Here is a 21,447-nt window from a genome sequence, read left to right as displayed (position 1 = left end):
AACCTAACTGTTTTCGCAGAATAGGATGATTATTTTAAAATAAGTATCGATTTCTTTCGGGATTAATTGATGAATATTTTTAACATTGCATAAGCAGTCCGTCTTAAAATAATACGAAATGAAAGTCCATAAGGAAGGGAGGTTATTTTCAATTAGACCAATTTTTTTATGATTTTTTGAAGATGCTGTTGCATTTCAATGTTCTCTGAAGCTGTAGTACGTAACAAATTAGGAATGTATTGAAACTTCTTCAACTAAATGAGGGTAGGTTTTGGGTGGGGGTGGGGGATGGGCCATGACGAGAGCGTGTATATATAATACAAATCTTTGGTCCAATTCAAGTCCACATTCATCCTGCCATAACTGAACGCTCTCATATGGTCGAAAATTAGCAATATCACTTCGCTTAAGATCATCCTCTTTCATATAATATACCACTTCGTGACATATGGCATTATAATAACCGCCTACTCAACCCCCGAAGGTGAACAGACCTCGGCTTACGCCTCGGTCCATATACACCTTCGATGGGTAAATGGCTGTCCTTATTATGTCATATGGCCCTCAGTGGTGTATTATATTTAATTTCTTTAATATCGTAAACACTGACGTGCAACGTACTCTTGAACTGCATTACACTAAGAAATAAATATTCAGACTTCCGATGTTTCTTTCATACACCGCGTACTCTTACTTGTTACCTCCGTGTAAATACAAGATTTAATTTCTGGTTCACAGGAGCATTCCGTTTTGAACCAGAACGCCATTGATTGGGGTTCAATACACATCGTATTATAGTCATCAGTGACAGCATGGTTCCAGGTACTGACCGCACGATAAGAATCTGTCACAGTGGGGTGTCATTACTGATAGATAACAGACATGGACCAATATCTCACAATGACATGTCCATATCGATATTGAGACGAGTATTGCATGTAAGTATTTAAACGGTATGCTTTACGATATAAAATATTAGATCATGCCTTTATTCATTAATAACACTTTCCTATCATGACCAATGTTAATATATGATGTTGATGATTCGTATTTAGGTGCAGTGATGGTATTTAAGTGAAATTGTACAATTTGCATTTATTTCTTCGCGAGATTGTGCAATGAAAATTACCAAGCGATTCCACATAACAGTTGAGACACATACAATTCGTTATGATACACATAAGGACAATTGTATAATCAACTCCCGCTTGATACCAGTTATTCACCTTTCTCGACACACAACTTGTTCACAATACACAATTAATTATTATTTATCGATTAACTTATACAGCACCATTTCTATATACACGTTCAAAGGCGCTTTCAACAATATAAACTGATAACTAATTACAAGCAATATCAATACAAAAGCTATTAAACAATCAATGTACGACATATTAAAAATCAGAAAATCAATAAAAAAATATAATGTGATATCAATTGAATTACTAGTTTGAAGTTAAAACATTAAATATCAATATCTACGATAACAAAATAACTCCAGCCCATGTAAAGTACACAACTTCTGTGTATCTCTATTACCGTCTGCTGTCTTATCAGATCGCAAATTTAAGTGTCTTGCTGTGCGGTGTCATCCAATACAGTACAATTTTCATAAACGAAACTGAATGAATAAATCTTGTTATCATACTTAGTTGGTTTTGATTACGTTTAAGTCACCCCAACACCCCTCCACCGACTCCCCTTCCCCTCTCTACAACCAACTATGGCATACAAGCGATGACACTAATAATAAGTTATTACTCCCGGCGTACAAACCACCTCGCACACTCGATGTAAAATGAAAGGGGGTCCCGGGTTTCAGTCACCACGACCCCCACCCCCACCCTTCCCAGGCTTCCCCACCCCTCTCCAACCTCCAACAATTACGGCATACAACATTCGAACACAATAATGTAGTAAATCCGGGCGTATTAAAGAAAACGCTATATACCTCAGAGAATGGAAGGGATTTTCGGTATTTACGGGGATTTCCGGATTTTCGGTAATTCCACCGACCGGCAATACAAGAACTACGGGGTCAGATCGCAATCCCTAAACTTAAAATAAGTCAAACACTACTCGTAGGGAGGACTTTAAATACAATCTTCGTCGTCTAGGTATGTCGCGCGCAACATCCGTTTCTACTGCCGTATAGTTCCGTTTTGTCTAATTAACGAATATTATCTAGACTGGTACCTCATTCTCTTTTCTTACCAAAAAGTAACGTAGGGTACTAGTCTATACCACAGTACAGTTTTCAAAGTTAGCAGACGCTTTGTTATTGTTGATTGTTGCAACGACTCACATTTTATTTGTAATTGTAAAATTATTCAATGAAATTAAGGATGTTGTTTTTGTTATCATATTGGAATTGTTAAGTTATGGCAGTCCAGTCTTACCAAGAGCGACAAAATGACGAACTGCAAGTGCTACAGTCTATATTTATGGAAGCTTTCCGAGATCTGCGTCTGAAAAATGCTTGGAAAGTATGTTGTTTGTCACTCCTTGTTCTGTTAACTTATTGATACATCAAGTTAAAAAAAGGTTCGAATTAATGTCATAGCGTGTGTGTTGTTGCTGCTTTTATTTTGAAAAAAAACAACCCAGCCTTCATGAAATTCCTCATTCAGACATTCTGTCTGACAGACAAGATCATTTTAGTTAGAACTTCTGCCCTTCTTTTAAACCGTTTTAAACAAAAATCAGCAACAATTTAACTTGTACTGTTGATGAATAGATTGACGTTCATGAACATTAGAGCTGGAAATGTTTAAATATTCTCTGTCGATCAATCTTGGTTCTGGAAAGTATAACATACAACTTCTAATATTATTTACATTGCTCTGCCAAGTTGGACCCATGGCACAGTCAATTTTCAAATGGTCCATAAATAAATGTATGAAGGCTAATTTCCTGCAAAAGTTCATTTGATTGAATTTCTGGATTCTGATGAAAGTCAAAATGGCTTATTGTTTTACTTTTTCATATCATTGATTGTTATAAGGGATGAAATATGAAATCAAAACTTGGGCACAAAAGTAAGGCCACATATAAGTAGATCTTCCTTATATGTCATAAGACACCATACAGAAGTTCGCTCAACTGTGAAAAAGTTACCACATATTGTGGTCAACTTTTTTGGTGCTGTGCACAAGATAACCTTCAGAAATGTTTTGTATGTAGGGCTTTAGGATGTAATGGACAGCGAAGAACTCTTATAAAATGTTTTATCAGTAATCTTAGGTTGTAAATGAAATCAGAAAATGGAAACAGTATGTATAACCATATAATAAGTATTAAACAAAACAATATTTCAGTATCATAAACTATCAGTTGATGAATTCAGACAGAATTGAACACATGCTGATCATTTTCTTGAGGGCAGAAATATGCTACCAAAAAAGGGTAGGGTGCAGCAAAGTCCTGAAATATTCAAATGATTCAAAGATACACGCGAACTTATGCTGTCATTCACTGATCAACAGTATCATTTCAATGTCTTGTGGTATTTACTTAGCTGTGATTTTGTTCTGTAAAGTGTATCACCTAAATTTGACATATAACATGACAGCTGTTTTTTAGAGTTTGTGTACTAAGTGTACTTGTAGATCAGTATAATGGTATTTGTATTCAACTATAAATAAAAGACCAGAAATGCATTTTACCTCCTCTGTGTCTTTAGAGAAAATTAGTTGAATTCTTGTCATGGCTTTGGTATCTTCAGGCTCATATGGCAAAACTCAAAAGCCTTTCCAGATATTTGAATGAAACTTGGTGCACATGTTACCAGAGACATAATACACTTGAAAAGCCAGGCCTATAAATATGGGTTCAATAATTGCCAAGTTATGCCTCTTGATAGTTTTAAAAAGGTCATGAAAAAACATCAACTTGGTCATAACTTTATAATCTTCAAGATATTCGCTTAGAACCTTTTACACATATCACTATATACATACAAAAAGCACATGACTGTGTTGCAAGGCCCATACTCTGTTTTTATTTAAATGTTTTCATGTTATGGCCCTTTGCAGTTGAAAAAGTCATGCAAAATCTTAAACCTGGTCTTAACTTTTAGATAACCATAATAACCTGACTGTTACTTAATAGCCATTCAAAATATTTACAATAAACTTTGTACTCATGATATTTGTAGCACGGCCTATTACTTTGACTTTAAAAAAGGTCAAGTTATGCCTCTTGATATTTTGACAATGTCATGCAGAACCTTATACTTGGCTGTATGTTAATAACCAGGCAAGATATTCTTATGAAAGTTATTTTACCAGTGAGGATGTGCACTGGTTTAGCAAGGCAAATAACTCTTGCTCAAAGAAGTGTTGAGTCTCCGATTTATTTTTTTTTTTTACATTTTGGTATGTTTTTTTTTACAATTATGATATCAAAGAGTAAAACATTTTATTATGCCCCCCTTCGAAGAAGAGGGGTATATTGCTTTGCACAGGCATGTCAGTCGGTCCGTTGGTAGACCAAAGCTTGTCCGAGTGATAACTCAACAATTCCTGGACATATGGTCATCAAACTTGACATGAAGGTTGGGCCTGACCAGTAGATGACCCCTATTGATTTTAGGGATCATCGGGTCAAAGGTCAAGGTAACAGTGACCTGAATGGTAAAATAATTTTAAAGCTTGTTCGAGTGATAACTCAACAATGCCTAGACCTATGGTCATCAAACTTGATATTGAAGTTTGGCCTGACCAGTAGATGACCCCTATTGTTTTGGGGGGTCATCGGGCAAAAGGTCAAGGTCACAGTGACCTTGAATGGTAAAAAGTTGTCTGAGTGTTAACTCGACAATGCCTGCACCCATGGCCCTCAAACTTGACTTTGAGGTTGGGCCTGACCAGTAGATGACCCCTATTGTTTTGGGGGCTCATCGGGTCAAAAGTCAAGGTCACAGTGACCTTGAATGGTATAAGGTTGTCTGAGTGATAACTCAACAATGCCTGCACCCATGGCCCTCATAATTGAATTGGAGGTTGGGCCTGACCAATAGATTACCCCTATTGTATTTGGGGGTCATCGGGTCAAGGTCACAGTGACATTGAATGGTAAAAGGTTGTCCACGTGATAACTCAACAATGCCTGCACCCATGGCCCTCAAACTTGACTTGGAGGTTGGGCTTGACCAGTAGCTGACCCCTATTGTTTTTGGGGCTCATCAGGTCAAAGGTCATGGTCACAGTGACCTTAAATGGTAAAAGGTTGTCCGAGTGATAACTGGACAGTGCCTGCACCCATGGCCCTCTAACTTGACTTGGAGGTTGGGCCTGACCAGTAGCTGACCCCTATTGTTTTTTGGGCTCATAGGGTAAAAGGTCAAAGTCACAGTGACCTTGAATGGTAAAAGGTTGTTTGAGTGATAACTCAACAATGCCTGCACCCATGTCCCTCAAAATTGACTTGGAGGTTGGGCCTGACCAGTAGATGACCCCTATTGATTTTGGGAGTCATTGGGCCATAGGTCGAGGTAACAGTGACCTTTAATGGTAAAAGGTTGTCCATGTGATAACTGGACAATGCCTGCACCCATGGCCCTCAAACTTGACTTGGAGGTTGGGCCTGACCAGTAGATGAACCCTATTGATTTTTGGGGTCATCGGGCCAAAGGTCAAGGTAACAGTGACCTTGAATGGTAAAAGGTTGTCCATGGCCATCAAACTTGACTTGGAGGTTGGGCCTGACCAGTAGATGGCCCTTATTGATTTTAGGGGTCATTGGGCCAAAGGTCAAGGTCGCAGTGACTTTGAACGATAAAATGTTGTCCGAGTGATAACTCAACAATTCCTGCACCCATGGCCCTCAAACTTCACTTGGAGGTTGGGCCTGACAAGTAGATGACCCCTATTGATTTTAGGGGTCAAAGGTCATGGTCACAGTGACCTTGAAAGCAAACTTGACAATTTCTTGACCAATTGTCATCAAACTTGACATGAAGGTTGAGCCTGACCAGTAGATGACCCCTCTTGACTTTGGGGGTTATCGGGCCAAGGTCAAGGTCACAGTTACCTTTAACACAAAAAAAATAACAAATCTTCTCCCAGTGATATCTCAACAATGCCTGAACCTATGATCATCAAACTTGACATGGAAGTTGGGCCTGACCAGGGGATGACACTTATTGATTTTAGGAGTCATTGGGTCAAAGGTCAAGTTCACAGTGACTTTGAATGCGAAAATGTTTCAAGTGATAATTCGACAATGCCTGCACCCATGGCCCTCAAAAATGACTTGGAGTTGTAGATGACCCCTTATGATTTTAGGGGTCATCTGGTCAAAGATCAAGGTTACAGTGACCTCGAACGGAAAAAGCTTGTCTGTGTGATAACGTTTCAATGCCTGCACCCATGGCCCTCAAACTTGACATTTAGATTTTTGGTGACCAGCTGATGACTCCTATGGATTTTGAGGCACCTGTGCGCTCGGGGGGGGGGGGGGGGGGCATAATGTTTGACAAACATCTCTTGTTAAATAATTGTCCTGAGATTCATTATGGAAAAAAAATGTAAGTGCCAATCTGGTGTACAGACTCTTTAAATTACAGGTCTCAACCAAAAAAAAAAATTATGCAGCGTTGCCATGCATTGAGAACTTTTACAGTAGTGAAAAATCTTTTATGTGACCAGACCATGACTGGTTTTACTGTTTGTCAAATGCTCCTTGATAGACTGAGGAAAACAGATGAGCATAAGCATCTTCTGTCTGTGCTCTTACTGTAGAGAGTATACTTGTATGTTTTTTGTGGGAAACTATTGTAGAAAAAAATAATAAAAGTATGACTTTTTGTTACCAGTAGACCAGTACTGTGCCCTTTTAGAAGAAGCTTGGATTTCTTGACTTTACTACACTCTGCTCTGTTCTGAAAACCATATTTTTATCCCTGTCTTCCACATATAAGTATACAAGTTCCAAGTAAAGTGGAGAATACTGAGGTCTTATACAAAAGCTCAACCAACTTGTAGTTAAACTAATATCTTATAGTGTCCTTTTGTTTGTAGGTTGAAAGAGCCCCTGAAGTAAGCCTTACTTTAAAACCTCAGGAGAGCTATGGCAATCATGCGGAGGAAGCACATGTTCAGTTGGACTTGGTCTTCATCTGTCCAGAACATTATCCTGACGAGTATGTGACATTAGGCATCAAATGTATCAAAATAATGTTTAACTCTTTCTCTTAAAAATACTTACCACATTATTCTGTAAATCAGCTGATTATATATGTTTAATTTTGGACTCTGACTGATTAGTAATGCAATGAAATGCCTACAGTAAATGTTTTGCATGAAGATTAGAAACTTGTAAACTCTCTGACATGAAAGACCAATAACGGCGCTTGTTTTACAAACAAATATATTCTTAAAATCCTTGTACCATATTGGTAAGTTTTTGTATCAAATGGTAACTAGAAGGCAGAGCTCTTATGCTGCAATAAGTAGTATACCACTGATGATTAATTACAATGATACACTTATACACGCTACTTGAAATTTGTCTTACAAAACAATTACTACACATAAGATCCGTGTAATTGAAATCAACCAACTCATGCCTTGTGCTTGTATGATTACACCAACTCTGGCATTGTGTGCTCTAACTCTGTATGTAACTGTATTACTCAAACACAACTTTATTTTGTACTTTTAAGCCTTCCGACCATGAGGTTAGAGAATTCAAAGGGACTATCGAATCAGCAGCTTGATTCTCTTAAATCTGAATTGGAAAATCGTGCAACACAACTGAAAGGACAGGTACAAACTAATTTCAACTGGAAACCAGTAATAATTGGTTAAAACTGGTATAAACAACTCTTAAAGCAATACTAGACTGATCATGTTTATGTCGATTTCCCCGCCAAATGATTTACATAGGCTTCTGACAAAAAAGAATGCTAAAGTTCTTTTTTAATTATAATTTTTTATTAAGTGTCATATACAGCCATTTGTTTATTAGTCAGACATTCACGCAAATACAAAGATAGTGACTATTAGTTTTTGCTTTACCAAACAAAACACAGCCTGGCTTATAACAATTGAATGGTTTAGTAAATCGAAAAATAAACAACTAGTACACAATGGACATTTTGTGTAATTATATGTATGCATGTGCCCAACAAACTAGTAAAATGCTTGATAAAGATAGATTTAAAATGAATAAAAGAAAATATTGAAAAAACAATTTGATTACATAATTTACGTTGTGAATATAAAATATGCAGGAGATGATGTTAGAGTTGTCACAGCATGTTCAGACGTTCCTGTATGCCAACAACAAACCGCCTCCCCAGTCGTTCTATGAGCAGATGATGAGTAACAAGAAGCAACAAGAGGACCGTGAGGCGCAGGAACAACAGAGGCGCATGGAACTGCTGCGGAAGAAGGAGGAAAAAGAGGTGGGAGCATTTGAGCATTATTAATTCAGTTTAAGTATAAATGAAATTGGGTGTGATGTCATGTGTTTAAAGGGTCTGCCTCTCACCTAAGAGTATCTTTTTCCTTTGATAAATTCATCTTTTATAAAGCACCTGTGTGAATATGGGTCATGTCAGCTAAAAAACTAGGTCACTTGGTCAAATCAAGTAATAATATGCGTTCATAAAGTACACAGTGTTTATTCATTCTTCAAAAAACTCAAGTCAGAATATTTCTATGCATGAGATTTAGGACCAGTATGGGTAATCTCATTCAAAATCTTGTGAACTAGTTTGAATATGGGTTGGCAGCACTCTATTCTTCCTCTTTCAACTTGAACATTGCTGCAAAATCACATTTGTCAAAATAAAAAATCTGTGCTAAATAGTGTCTCGGCATTAACCCCTTGTTTTACAACTTACCTACATGTAATGTTATAATACCGTTGAACAGTTATGTTGATTGAGTGTACATTTAAGATAGTGTTCTAAGTGCTAGTGTTCTTTGATTTATAGTTACTCATGATCGAAGATGAGATTGCAAAGAGACAGGAGGCCCTGAAAGAGGAGACAAGAAAGAGACGTGACGAGGCAAGACAGGTAAGGCCCTGGAACATAGAATTAAGAACCAAATGTATATTGAAAGGGTAGATAATTATATTGCAAAATTTGTTGTCTCATCTATGTTTTGAGGAACCTGTGATTGTCATAGCCAATGTGTTGTTATTGTCAAATTTGCGCTGTTTTATTCATGTTTGACCAATCAGTTAATTAAAAACATTAAATATATTTCCATTAATATTCATTAGGGATGGCAACGAGTAGTAAAATTGGTACTCGAGTACTCAGACAATCTTTCGATCGAGTACTCGATTACTCAGAAAAAATGAGTTTGTTTTCGGGAAAGACAAGATCGTGTATACGTGTATCGTTCATGACGTTTATTGTGCGTTGGTCGTATTATTGGTCATTTCATCTTTAAATTAGACTTTCATTATGTACTTTAACAGAAAATTAAATAAAAGGAAAACGAATGCTGTTTCATGCTTTTAATTTTGTCTTTTTCATTTCACTTTAATGATTTTATATAAGAATGCCCTGCAAATTAGCTACAATAAAGCTGGAAAGTTAAACCCGGGTTTTATTCGAGCATCTAGATAGTCAAGGTTTATAATGAAATCAATCAGAATTACAATGAACGAAAATTAATAGCATACATAAAAATATGCTAAATAATGGATAAACGAAATACTTAGTACTGTATTATTGTGTGCGTGCGTGCGTGCGTGCGTGCGTGCGTGCGTGCGTGCGTGCGTGCGTGCGTGCGTGCGTGCGTGTGTGTGGAATATGAATGATATGTATACAGTGTGTATTTAAGGGTTCACTAGAAAAAGCCATTCCAGTGGGTTCACCAGGCAAAGGAAAGGTCGAGGCAGGCCAGGGGAGGCTATCTATGTCACCGGGGGAGAAACACAGGGACGGCCAGGAGGATGGGAGACAGTCACACAGGAGGTAACTAGAGCCTGGAGTGAGTTAATTGATTTAAAGACTTCTCAAAATAACTTAATGATAATAAATATTCAAACTACACCCAAAACTTTGTATTAACTGAAAACTTTCAGAAAACCAAGAATATAAATCAATCCAAAGAATAATTTCAAATCAATAAAAAATTTGGGAATTAAGTTATATTTTAATTTAGAAGAATACTTATGAAAGGACATTTACAATGAACTTGTCTTACATGTACTTCTTTGAGAAGAATTTCAAATGTATGCTATATAAAAACAACAGCACAGTACATATACTGAAAATAATCAAAAGCTTCCCAATACATCGCTCTAATGGGCATACTATATGTGGAATATTGGATAGTAATATGAGTTTGTTTTTTAAACTTCTCAGGTGATTTGTTTCTGTGATTAGAATATTTTATATAAAAAGGAAATAAACTGTCTTGTTTCAAGCCCTGTGGTGCAATTCACTGTCCCGGTGTCTCCTACACAGAGGTACCGCTTTACTTGAACAGTGTTGTGGAAATTATACAGCCAGATTGATCATTCATTCTGTATTCAGGCTTATTAAAAATGTGAAGACTTTTCCTCTGCACGCTGATCTGTTTATGTTATATTGTTTAAAGTTGTAACTGTTCATTTTATCGCTTTATTGAGGTGAAAAAACAACAGATATCATTGTAGGGTTTTAGCTGGAGGGTTGTGGGAGGGTGCCGCACCCTCACCTTTATTGGAACCACCCTTCTGCCGTCATGGAGACCAGAATGTGCACCCTGCTGCCTTCAAAAAATCCAATGCTTAATAAAATATTTCTTATGATTTGATTAAAACATGAAATATTATTATGAATTCAAACAAACTTTACATATTTGGCATTTAAAAACCTAATAGTACTTCAAATAAGCACAATATCTAACATTTTCTGTGAAATAATGCTTCAATTATTCACTGCCCGATACAATGTGGCCTTTTGTTCCTGGACATCCTGTCCTTTTCTGTAGCACCCTGTCCTTTTTAAAACCTGGCTAAAACCCTATTATTAGTACAGCGCTGGTACGAGTTTGTATTCACTGTACATGCTACTCTGCATTTATGTATGATCAGAAAAGCAACATTTATCTGTATAATTTTTCAATTATAAACTTTTCTTTATTTTTTTTTGGAATTTTAATGATTTTATTGGTAGACTTTGGTTATTTTTCCGATATTGGAAAATACAATGATCTGATTGAGGTTGTTATTACATGTATATGTCTTTAGTCCTGACATGTCTTTCTTCATAATTATGTTACCTTACGTGAAGTAAGTGTACATGGATCTTCAAGAGTATTGCAAAGTTTTTAAGACCAGCTCAGCTGTCAAGTGCATGCATACAAAACTCAAAATATGTATACCTGTATTTGCTTGTATATCAGCTATATATTAGCATGGTTTTGTATTTTCCCACGTTAGAATTTGTTTCCAATTTGGAAGGAACAGCTGGTTGACATTCAGTTAAAGTAATTCAATATTTGACCTGCCGTGTAGAATACATGAATGGGCTTTCAATATTGTTCATGCAAATCCTGTTATAGTAAAGAACACCTTTTTCTTTTGAATGAAACTGTAAATGTCCTGTACTTTGCCGGTTGCTTGCTAAATAATGGATAGATAAGACACTCTACGCACTACACTACCGCTGCTACATTGACATTTACTTGTTTGGTCTTATTGACTGAACGTTGTTTTGACTGTTATTCTACATGTTTCCCTGGTATGCTATGGCTGGTGATTTGCTCCCATTAATATTGTCAACTTTTATCATCAAAGATTTCATATCACATTTAATACACACATGCTTTACTTGTATAATGTATGTATATTTCTTTATTTTGACAACATATTCACTGAGATAGAGTCATCTGTAATTGAATAACCTAAATGTTGTTATATTATATAAAGAAAACAATTTTAAATACATAATATTGTAAAACAGGATTGTATAATTACTGTTAAAGTTTTAAAAATAATTGTTGATAAATCATTATTTAGTTCTGATTTTTGTGACTCTTATCATATTATTTGGTTTATATTTTATTTATTTAACAACGATTGTGAAGAAAGTTTTATTTACTTTATCTAAGTCACTCTCGTTGTTGGGCAGGAGTGTTATCTTGTCTTGTTGGGGAAACCAGAGAACCCAGAGAAAACCCATTTGTCTTGCTATGTAAGCACTAACATATTCACATGCGCCAAGGCCGGAAATCGAAACCAAAACACCTTGGTGAGAAACCATTCCACGAACCATGCAATACAATCAGATCATGTGATACTCAAGTGCTTTAGTTTTCAATACCAGAAGCTCTATCACATTTCTGCCATGAATCTGTTTCTGTCCCCCACAGGCGAACGGTGACCCTGAAGAGTGGGGAAGATGGAGATGGGCCCTGCAAACATCACCATGGGGGCGTGGTTGTCCTTGCCTTTAACACAAAGTCAGAGAGAATCGTCCACAGGGGAACATGTCTTGGTAGGTCGCACACTTTGAACCCATGGTTGATTTATCTTTAAAACATTGATGCAAATTTACCTATAAGTGAACTTGAAAATGATCTTCTTTGCCATTCCAGGGCATGGACTACATGGCAGTACAGTTTATGCAGGTATAGACACTAATACTGGTGAGTTGGTTGCCATATCCGAGTGGGTGTTGAAATGGCGCCATGCGGCCAAGAAGGCGGGAAGCAGTGGTCGGGTCGAGGGCGATACTGAGGGGGAGGGGTACAGTAAACAGGTCAGTGGACTATAGTTGGTAAACATTGGCATGTTTTTTGTTGATTTATACTAGACATTATTACATGTTTTCTGTTAAAATAAAATTTACTCAATTTCACAATTAACTTGGATTTTAAAAAACTTCATATAAATGTTACTTTATGTGCATATCATTATGATCAAAAGATTTTCTTCTAGGTGGCTAACATAGAGCGAGAGATGTTTTCATTGCTCAAGTTGAACCATAGAAACCTGCTACACTACCTGGCATTCAAATACATTGAAGAACCTGGAAAAATCACCATCTATGTAAGCATTATTTTTGTGGTAGGCAGTTTGAATACTGTTAGTGGATGAATCCTGTTGGTAAAGAATACTAGGGTTGCTATATAGTTAATAAATATAAGAGTATTTATCAATGAATTAAAAACGGTTAAAATATCTCTTAATTATATGTAGTGTTCACCTTCAAACATGCCCAAGAATCTCATTTAAAAGAACAACAGACACGAATTGACATCAACTAGCACTGACTTATCATCTTCTTATTCTTACTTTGAACCTTCAAAAACATTAGTGATCAATAATTCCAAATTGCATTGGTAGGTAGGGAAGGTTGTCATGAAAAATGTGTTAGATAATCAGGTTACCTGTCCATATAAGCCCAAATACTTATGGCTATCTGTTCAATGAATCTTTTGGGGGCATTTCTCACAATCCTGTGACGGCTCTTGTTCTTGTGTATATAATTGTAAAATTTATGATATTAATGAATCACACTGTAATTAATAATAGGTAGTAATATGATAAAATGTATATTACAGATATTTAAAATCTAAACTTGATCCAACCGTTTCTAGGCATTTGGTCTGGTACGGAAATGATTCTATATTGCCTTTGTGTTTTGAAGCTCTCATATTGAAACATGCACATTTCATTATAATTTCTTCCACAGGCACTAATGGAGTACTCTGGAGGCCAGAACTTGGACATTTATGTGACACGACGCACCTTGCCTCTTGCTGCCATACATACATACACACATGAGCTGTTAGGGGGACTTCAGTATCTACATAACAAAGATGTTACACACAAGAATCTCAGGGTGACCTTTGGTTTTTATTAACTTGTTTTATGCATGTACATAGCTTGATTTGGAAAACAGCTACTTAAAATATAGGTGATGAACACTTTCCTAAGTATTTAACTGCCTAGAGACCAGTGCTGATGTCCATTTTACATGTATCAGAAATATGTTTCTTTTTTCAAATTGCATATATAAGTAATTTTTATTTTTCTGCATAATTTAAGAGTCCTTCATTTCAAACATGAGGGCCTTTGCTGTTGTAGGCATCAAGTGTGTTTATTGATGTGACTGGAAGAGTCCGAATAGCAGACTACAGTATCAACAGGAGGTTGGTGAATTTCTTTTCCCTTTGCGTTCTTAATTTGAACAACATGTATAGACTTAAATATATTTTGGCTTTAGAATAATTGTTTACAGCAACTCTCAGACAATCATACTTACTGTAACAAAGCTTTCTTATGACATTATAGTGAAGCATATCACTCATAAGAGCATACAGACAGGGTTGGACAATACCTGTGTTTCGACATCCCTAGGCATTTCATGTTCAGACACCAATACGCCCATTATTTGGCACAGGAGTTTTTATATTTACCGTTGGTCAACTTCCTGTTTCAATTGATTCATTGCTGAAATTGATTTGTATTCTATTCATTTGTATTAATTATATAAGACGAGCTACATAAGCACCATACAAGCACCATACATCATGTGAATTCTTTGTAAAACAGGCAAAGACTGCCATACTAACACATAGAAAGTAGAAGAAAACAGACAAAGTGGCAAGTTTTCGAAAGGACACCTGACTTCAGGAAGGGACATTTAATTTCAACTGGCTTAACCAGCTAAATAGTCAAATATACCCAGCTATGTGTCCCCTGTTTATTGGCCATATAACAGAATCAAGCTCAGGGCAATACTTGTTTTGATACAGATTGTGTATAATTCTCCTCTAACAAGTCTCAAGTCTTGAGGCTTTTAAGGAAGTTTTTAGCACCCTTTTTTCAAAAGAAACATTCAAGGTATTGTCAAAGTCTTGGTGTTTCTGTCAACATTTGTGTCACCCTGTTCTCTGTTGTACATTAACATTTGCCATAACTTAAAAACATTCAAGATATTCCAAATGAAACAGGGTTCCTGAGAAAATACATGGATAGCAAGGCCAAAATTCTTGCGCTAATAATTGTTTAATTTGCCCCTTATTTGATTGTAAAAAAAACCGACATTGGTGTTTGCATAAAGATGCTCTTGCAAGTTAATCAAGTTCAAGTAAGTCATTTTGCTCAACAAATTAAGATGATTTTTAACTGCTACCCTTAACACATTTTTTTGAGAAATTATGGGTAGGTGTAAATCGTGTATGTTATGGTTTCCGCCAGGCCGTTTTCGCTTGTCAGGCCCAGCGTGCCTTCCCGCAGTGAAGCTTAATATTTACACTATTGTTAATTGCACCGACATGCCTTAATCCCTGCAGAGACTAGCTTTATCAAAACAGTAATCATAATTGACAATACTAAGCTTAGGCTTTTGTAATAGTTGACCAGAAAAGAAGGCATGTCGGCCATATAACCAGTTACTTAGCTGCTATCGTAATGGTTTTCTGATCGCCAGAAGGCGTATTGGGAATATTTCCCTTGATGCATCATCCAAATCACGTTAGCGGCTCTCCCCAATTTCTCCCACCATAAATTGACAAATACAATGGACAGTCATATTTCCAATCAGTAACATTATTGGCTTTCGACTTCAAATTAAACAATGATGTGTTAATTGATTGGCTACTCAATTTGTAATTTAACGCGAAAATTTCACACCTTACACAGCGTTGAATTGTTTTACAAAATTGAAATTTTGGCTAAGGATCCCATCTTAAAAATTCAATAAAATCTTAAAAAAGAATTCCCACTTGAGGAAACAGAAAATATTTTCATATCTTTTCTGTTCAAAAAGTTATTCAGAAATGAATGTCATGTTCTTGTGAAAACCTCACAACCTTGCAATTGAGTATCAGAAATTAAGAGTGACAATTGAAAGTTTACATGAAAAACAAATCATTTCTTCTAAGAATTTCAACTTGTCTTAATGCAAATTCCTTGTGCCTCCTATGAATTTGATGATCTCATCGTTCTTTAAGCAAATACATGCAAGCGTGTGCAGGTGACGCCAGCCCGGCTTGAAGGTGAAGCTCGTGATATTGTCACCGTAATATAATAGAATATAGAAGTCTTTTTTCCTACTTGAAAGTCTATCTTAACTAAAAAGTGTGTGATATATTACTTTATTGTACTTAATTATTATTTATGAGCACATGATTCACAGCTAAAAATACAGAACATCGCACACTTTACACTACTATAAAAAAAAATCTGAGAGGACAACCTTCCCATACCCAACCCCGTAAGTGAGTCTATACAAGCCTTCGAAAAATGCTAGCAGAAACCCAGCTTGTGTTATTCACTGGAAATGCATATGACTGTGATATATTGTTGTTTTAGACTCTGTGACCTGCACAGAATGGCAGAGGAGTCCTGCCCAGGGGTGAAATTCACAGACAATGTTCAGACTGCAGGCAGGGGAGGCAAGAAGGGAGACATATTTCAGCTGGTGTGTTCCATATCCTGATATTGTTTGCTTTAACCAATGTTTAGCTATTCAGGTTATCTAGTGGAGCCATTTATATTTATTTAAAGTCTGTTTCATTTGAAATAAGAATAAAATAGAACATTATTTTCAATAATGTTATTTATTTGACTGTTATATGTTAGTGAATTTAGTAAAGATTTCTTGCATACAATCATGTGACCAGTGCTGAAGTAATGGTCTTCTCTCCGCCATAGAAGATGAGTCTCGTGCAACAACATGCCAATTGATAATACTTTAATGTATAATTTTAAACAATTACCATTTCAAAGCTGTAGGATAAAAATTTGTTTCTTAACAATGAAATTTGAAATAATTGCACTGTTAAAATGGATGTTTTATAGGAACTACGGTATTCAATGTCTTCTGTGATTAAAAACGGACATCAGTAAACACTGTCACACTTAAATTTTGTTGATTTCACAAAACTATATACTTAACATCCATATCCAGATAGAGTTTGAAAGTTTAAGGTATGCAAGAAATCATGTATTTCATGTATGGATTGGCAAAAGATACTTATGTTTTTCTCTGGAACACCAAATTGACTATGCTAGGAGGTTTACAGTGTATGTGTCAATGTTTCCTTTCCCCTAGGGTGTGTTGCTACTGTCCCTGGCACAGAGTTCTGCCTGTGATGAGCTAGTACCATCCATACCGTCCACCTTACCGGCTGTTCTCCAGGACTTCCTTGCCAAGTATGTCGAATAGGTTTTATACCATGCTATGTTGTATAAGTAAAAATGATTAGAGCAGATAATTTTCTGTTTTTTTTTAGAAACATAAATACAAAAACTTCAGCCTCAATTTCAAGTTTTTTTGTTTTATTTTGTTTCCAACAATAAATGGTCAATTTGAATGAAAACATTTATCTCACTGAAGATGTGACATTTTGAATAAAGCCTTACACAACTGTTACTATCAGGTGTTTGTTACGGGATGACAAGCTGCGCTGGTCCTGCTCCCAGTTGTTTGAACATGCATTTGTCAAGGAGCCTGTCCCCACCCTCATACCAGCCCCCACAGCCACAACTAGCAAGCTGCATAAAGGTTTGATTAAATTGAATGTTTTATGTATATCAGACAATTTCAAAATTTGACTTGTGTATGTTTTTTAGGAAGAAAACTTGAGGTAACATTACCATCTTGGTTTCTATGGAGGTGGTTTATTTTTATAATGGCCAGAACTTAAAATATCAGCATAACATTTGGAACACATATTCATATGTAAATGGGTTCATGTAATAAGTTCCAGAACACAAATGATTTATGTTTACAATTTTCTCTTTTTTGTGTCAGTTTTTTGCTTGAAAGCTCCAATAATGTCTCTAGTATGATTATGATACATTTAGCCAAAGACAAATGTACATGTGAGGGAGGCGTTTGCCTAGTCAGGAAGGACAACTCTCTGGAGAATTCTGACAGTGAGGGTGAAGAGTTGCTGCCCTTTATAACTGCCTGGGAGGCCAGTGGTCAGTCGAGGCTTACAAATGAGTTTCATGTACTTAAACTACTGGGGAAAGGAGGCTTTGGAGATGTGATAAAGGTGAGAGTTAAGTTTGTAAGAACAAGTTTAAATGCTGTGTTGTAAATCAAAGACTTAGGAAATAATTTGTATAATTTAACAAAAGCATTGCATTAAAGACCTAGATCGGTTGTCCTGGAGAACTGGTCTATGATTGACAGGAGGAATTAACACAAGCTGGGTAATGGGTCATTGAAAAGCAGTTTGCTGGTCATAATCATTATTAGCAGCACGGTCAGTCTGGAATTTTTGTGCCTGGGTAAAGAGAAGAAATATATGAACCCAAATAGTTTAAAGTATGTTTATAGCTTTTTATATTATAATGCAAGGCTATGTAGATTAAATCAAATCAAATTCAATTCAATACATTATTACCATCAATAGTGAGTATATGTTATAGGACAATGACGTAAAACATAATAAAAAACATATATATAATGTATATATATGAAGAAGTTTTGTACAAATAATTGTTACATGATAAATGTGAAAGGATGCATACCAATAATACAAATTAAATTTGATACAGTTATACAATGTGTTGAAATCTAGTTAATACCTTTTCAAAATGAAAAAGAAGGTATTTTAATTTTACACATTGTATTCAAACATTGTACAGGGTATAATACATACAGCTGTAAGGTACAGCTATGTATATCACCGGTTGTAGTATAACAGAGGTTAGTGAGACTGTAATAATTATGCACATACATTTGGCTGTTCATTATACATGATATGTTCGAGAAAAATAGTAGAAATATTATACTTATAAATATTAATCATTGCGATAACGTTGTTATCATAAGTAGGTACAAAATATTTTATATTTCCTCATCATAATGATCAGCATTATCTACATGTTGGTCATTTGCTCCTTGAATGATCTTTCCGTCTTCTTTCACACTTACAAGGAGAGACCAGATGTCATTTACAAATTTGTACGTTTTGTTCTTACATGTTTCCCACGGTTTCTACGATTATGCTGAACATTTTGTCGATTAGACTGGGACGTGTATGGATCATCAATATGTTCGTTCAAGCTAAGCGTTGCTAGATCAATCCTGGTTTTGTAGCTTGAATTTTTATAGTGTATTCGTTTGTCCAAGTAAATTAGAACACTGTTGTTGAAACTTTTAACATGTTTCTTTAGATTGTAAGTGCATAGTCTGCAGCATTGAGACTATGGAGGAAATTCTTCAAAAGTCTTACAGCCACTGGATCTCGTTACACGAACAAAGTTCGGTGTTTTGCATTGTGACTCTGCAGGACAACTTTCATGAATAGTTTGAAAATGAGGTATACAGTTGTCTATTATAGCACGTAATTCGTCAGGGTTGTTTCTGCAATTGTCTATGGCAAAGTACAAGTGGTTATATGTACTTTGGCTGCTTTGTCAGACAATTGTGGGTGCCATGTTATTGCAATATTTTTTGAGCTCCTGATGAAATTTGTTTCATTTTCTTAGATACCGTCTTTTCGTTTTTACATTTTCTTTGGTTCATATGGTCTAAAAAAACTTACTGAAAGATTGCGGTCATGAGCACGCATAAAATTACTTATACAGGTTTACCTTAATATAAATATAACAATGTTCTTTCTGTGTAAAGTTGTTAGTAAAGTCGTTATTACATGATTACCTCAATATTATTAAATGAAAGTGTTGACTTCACTTGAATAAGGTGACCCAGACATAGGAATATTATTAAATAAAATAAATAAAAAACATATGAACATGTGTTTTGTTGTGGTTACTAAATTAATATGATAATATTTAACGAAATTATGATAGTATCACATTGTGAAATAGAGATAATAGCTGTGGGGTAATTACATTCATCATGTGAAATGTTAAATGTATGTTGGTGTAAAAAGCCTGGAAGTTATGATCAAGTCAATATATTCAAGTTGTAGTTGATAGCTAGCTGCTGTATTAATCTGAGTAAAATCTGGAATTTTCACTTTTGCTTGAATTCTGTGGAAAACTTCATGAAAACAGTCTGGCCATACTGATGTTATAACTTGCCCTCAGTTGCCCTGGTCAGCGTAGTTTTATAGCTTTAGACTCCCGCTATCCTAATGTCCTGTCAATCACAGACCAGTAGTCCAGGGCTACCGATCTAGGCCTTTAAGGCATGTTTAAGATTAGCATTTCCAACCTAATTGTTGTTGTTTTTCCTTTTCCATTAAGCATTGATAGGCTTTAAAGTCAAATGTTGTACAAGAATGACATGATGGAACTATTGGTATAAAATTTTCAGAATAAATTTTCAGGTAATTGTAAAGAATTTTTGTGTCAGTCAGGCATATCTGATAGAAAGTCATTGTCTCCTCAGGTAAAGAATACGTTAGATGGAAGGTTTTATGCCATCAAGAGGATACCCTTGAACCCCAAGAGTCAGCATTTCAAGAGGAAAATCACCCGGGAAGTGAAACTACTCTCCAGACTTAACCATGAAAACGTGGTCAGGTGGGCAGATATGGAATCAAGGATTTAGTGAAGAAAACAAACACAACAAAACAGTCAATTGATCTAATTGTTGGCCTTTATCATGTGTTATAAGATACGTTGTTTTTTTTATTTCCAGCACAATTCTACTCTCCTTTTTTTATGGATTAATGATAAGTTTTATATGACACAATCATCAGCGAAAAATATTGCATTTTAGCATAACTATAGTCACTTGACAACATATAAGACAATGGATTTAGATTAAAGCAAATAAACACAAGCTAAACAAAATTTGTACTCTTATATTAAATATTCTTACAGATACTACAATTCCTGGATCGAGACAAGTGATGAGGCAGCCAGCAGTGAATCCTCCTCTTCTCGCACTGAAACTCCCAGAAACTCTCACTCAGAGAGAAAAGTCTCCTTACCAACAAACTTTGGCAAAAACAGTCTTGAAATCACAGATGACATTGAGAAGTTTGCCCCGCAGGTTAACAATGCATCCATGGACTTCAGTATCTCATATGAGTTGTCAAGGTCAAAGTCACATGGTTTCCATGGTAACGATGACTTGTCTAGTTCAGATGATGAATCCTTGCCAGATGAGGATGTGTTTGCTCTTTCCTTTATGTGAGTACAAGATGTCTTTTCTCTGGAAGTAGATTGCCAAGCAATGCTAATACTTGTAGCTTCTAATCAAGTTGCAGTTGGCCTAAAAGTTCTTCCATATTTACCAGTAGGCTCCCCATATCACATTTTCCACATGATTTTGAAGATTCCATAACACTTCCCCTCGGACAGCCTACTCATATCTGTATGTAAATCGCAAACAAGACATCTATCTTGGATATTGACTACAGTGCATGGTTTAAATTTGAACAAAGAATATATACCTGGGTGAAGCAGTTTGTGTCTTCATGAGTTGAGAATATTAATTATATTAAGTGTTAGCTCTAATTCTAATCTATTCTACTTTTGTAACCTAATCTTAGAATTCATTACATACGAAACACACAAATACAGTCAAGTATAGCCATTACGACT

General features: G+C 35.9%; 1 protein-coding gene across 1 annotated transcript; it reads left to right on the top strand.

Moving 5' to 3' along the window:
* The first annotated feature begins 2,252 nt into the window (after positions 1-2,252).
* On the top strand, positions 2,253-21,037 carry LOC128207868 (eIF-2-alpha kinase GCN2-like). Its single transcript, XM_052911046.1, has 18 exons — positions 2,253-2,489; positions 7,026-7,147; positions 7,670-7,772; positions 8,240-8,413; positions 8,948-9,031; positions 9,810-9,943; positions 10,399-10,440; positions 12,330-12,454; positions 12,555-12,718; positions 12,898-13,008; positions 13,655-13,804; positions 14,050-14,114; positions 16,282-16,390; positions 17,024-17,124; positions 17,352-17,476; positions 17,779-17,972; positions 20,285-20,418; positions 20,722-21,037. Exons 1-18 carry the CDS (start codon positions 2,385-2,387, stop codon positions 21,035-21,037), a joined length of 2,358 nt encoding a protein of 785 aa, XP_052767006.1. The 5' UTR covers positions 2,253-2,384.
* Positions 21,038-21,447: the final 410 nt, after the last annotated feature.

This window comes from Mya arenaria, chromosome 11, assembly GCF_026914265.1.
Source record: "Mya arenaria isolate MELC-2E11 chromosome 11, ASM2691426v1".
Lineage (NCBI taxonomy): Eukaryota > Metazoa > Mollusca > Bivalvia > Myida > Myidae > Mya > Mya arenaria.
The sequence above is the reverse complement of the archived record's forward strand: the minus strand, read 5'-3'. Positions and strand labels throughout refer to the sequence as shown.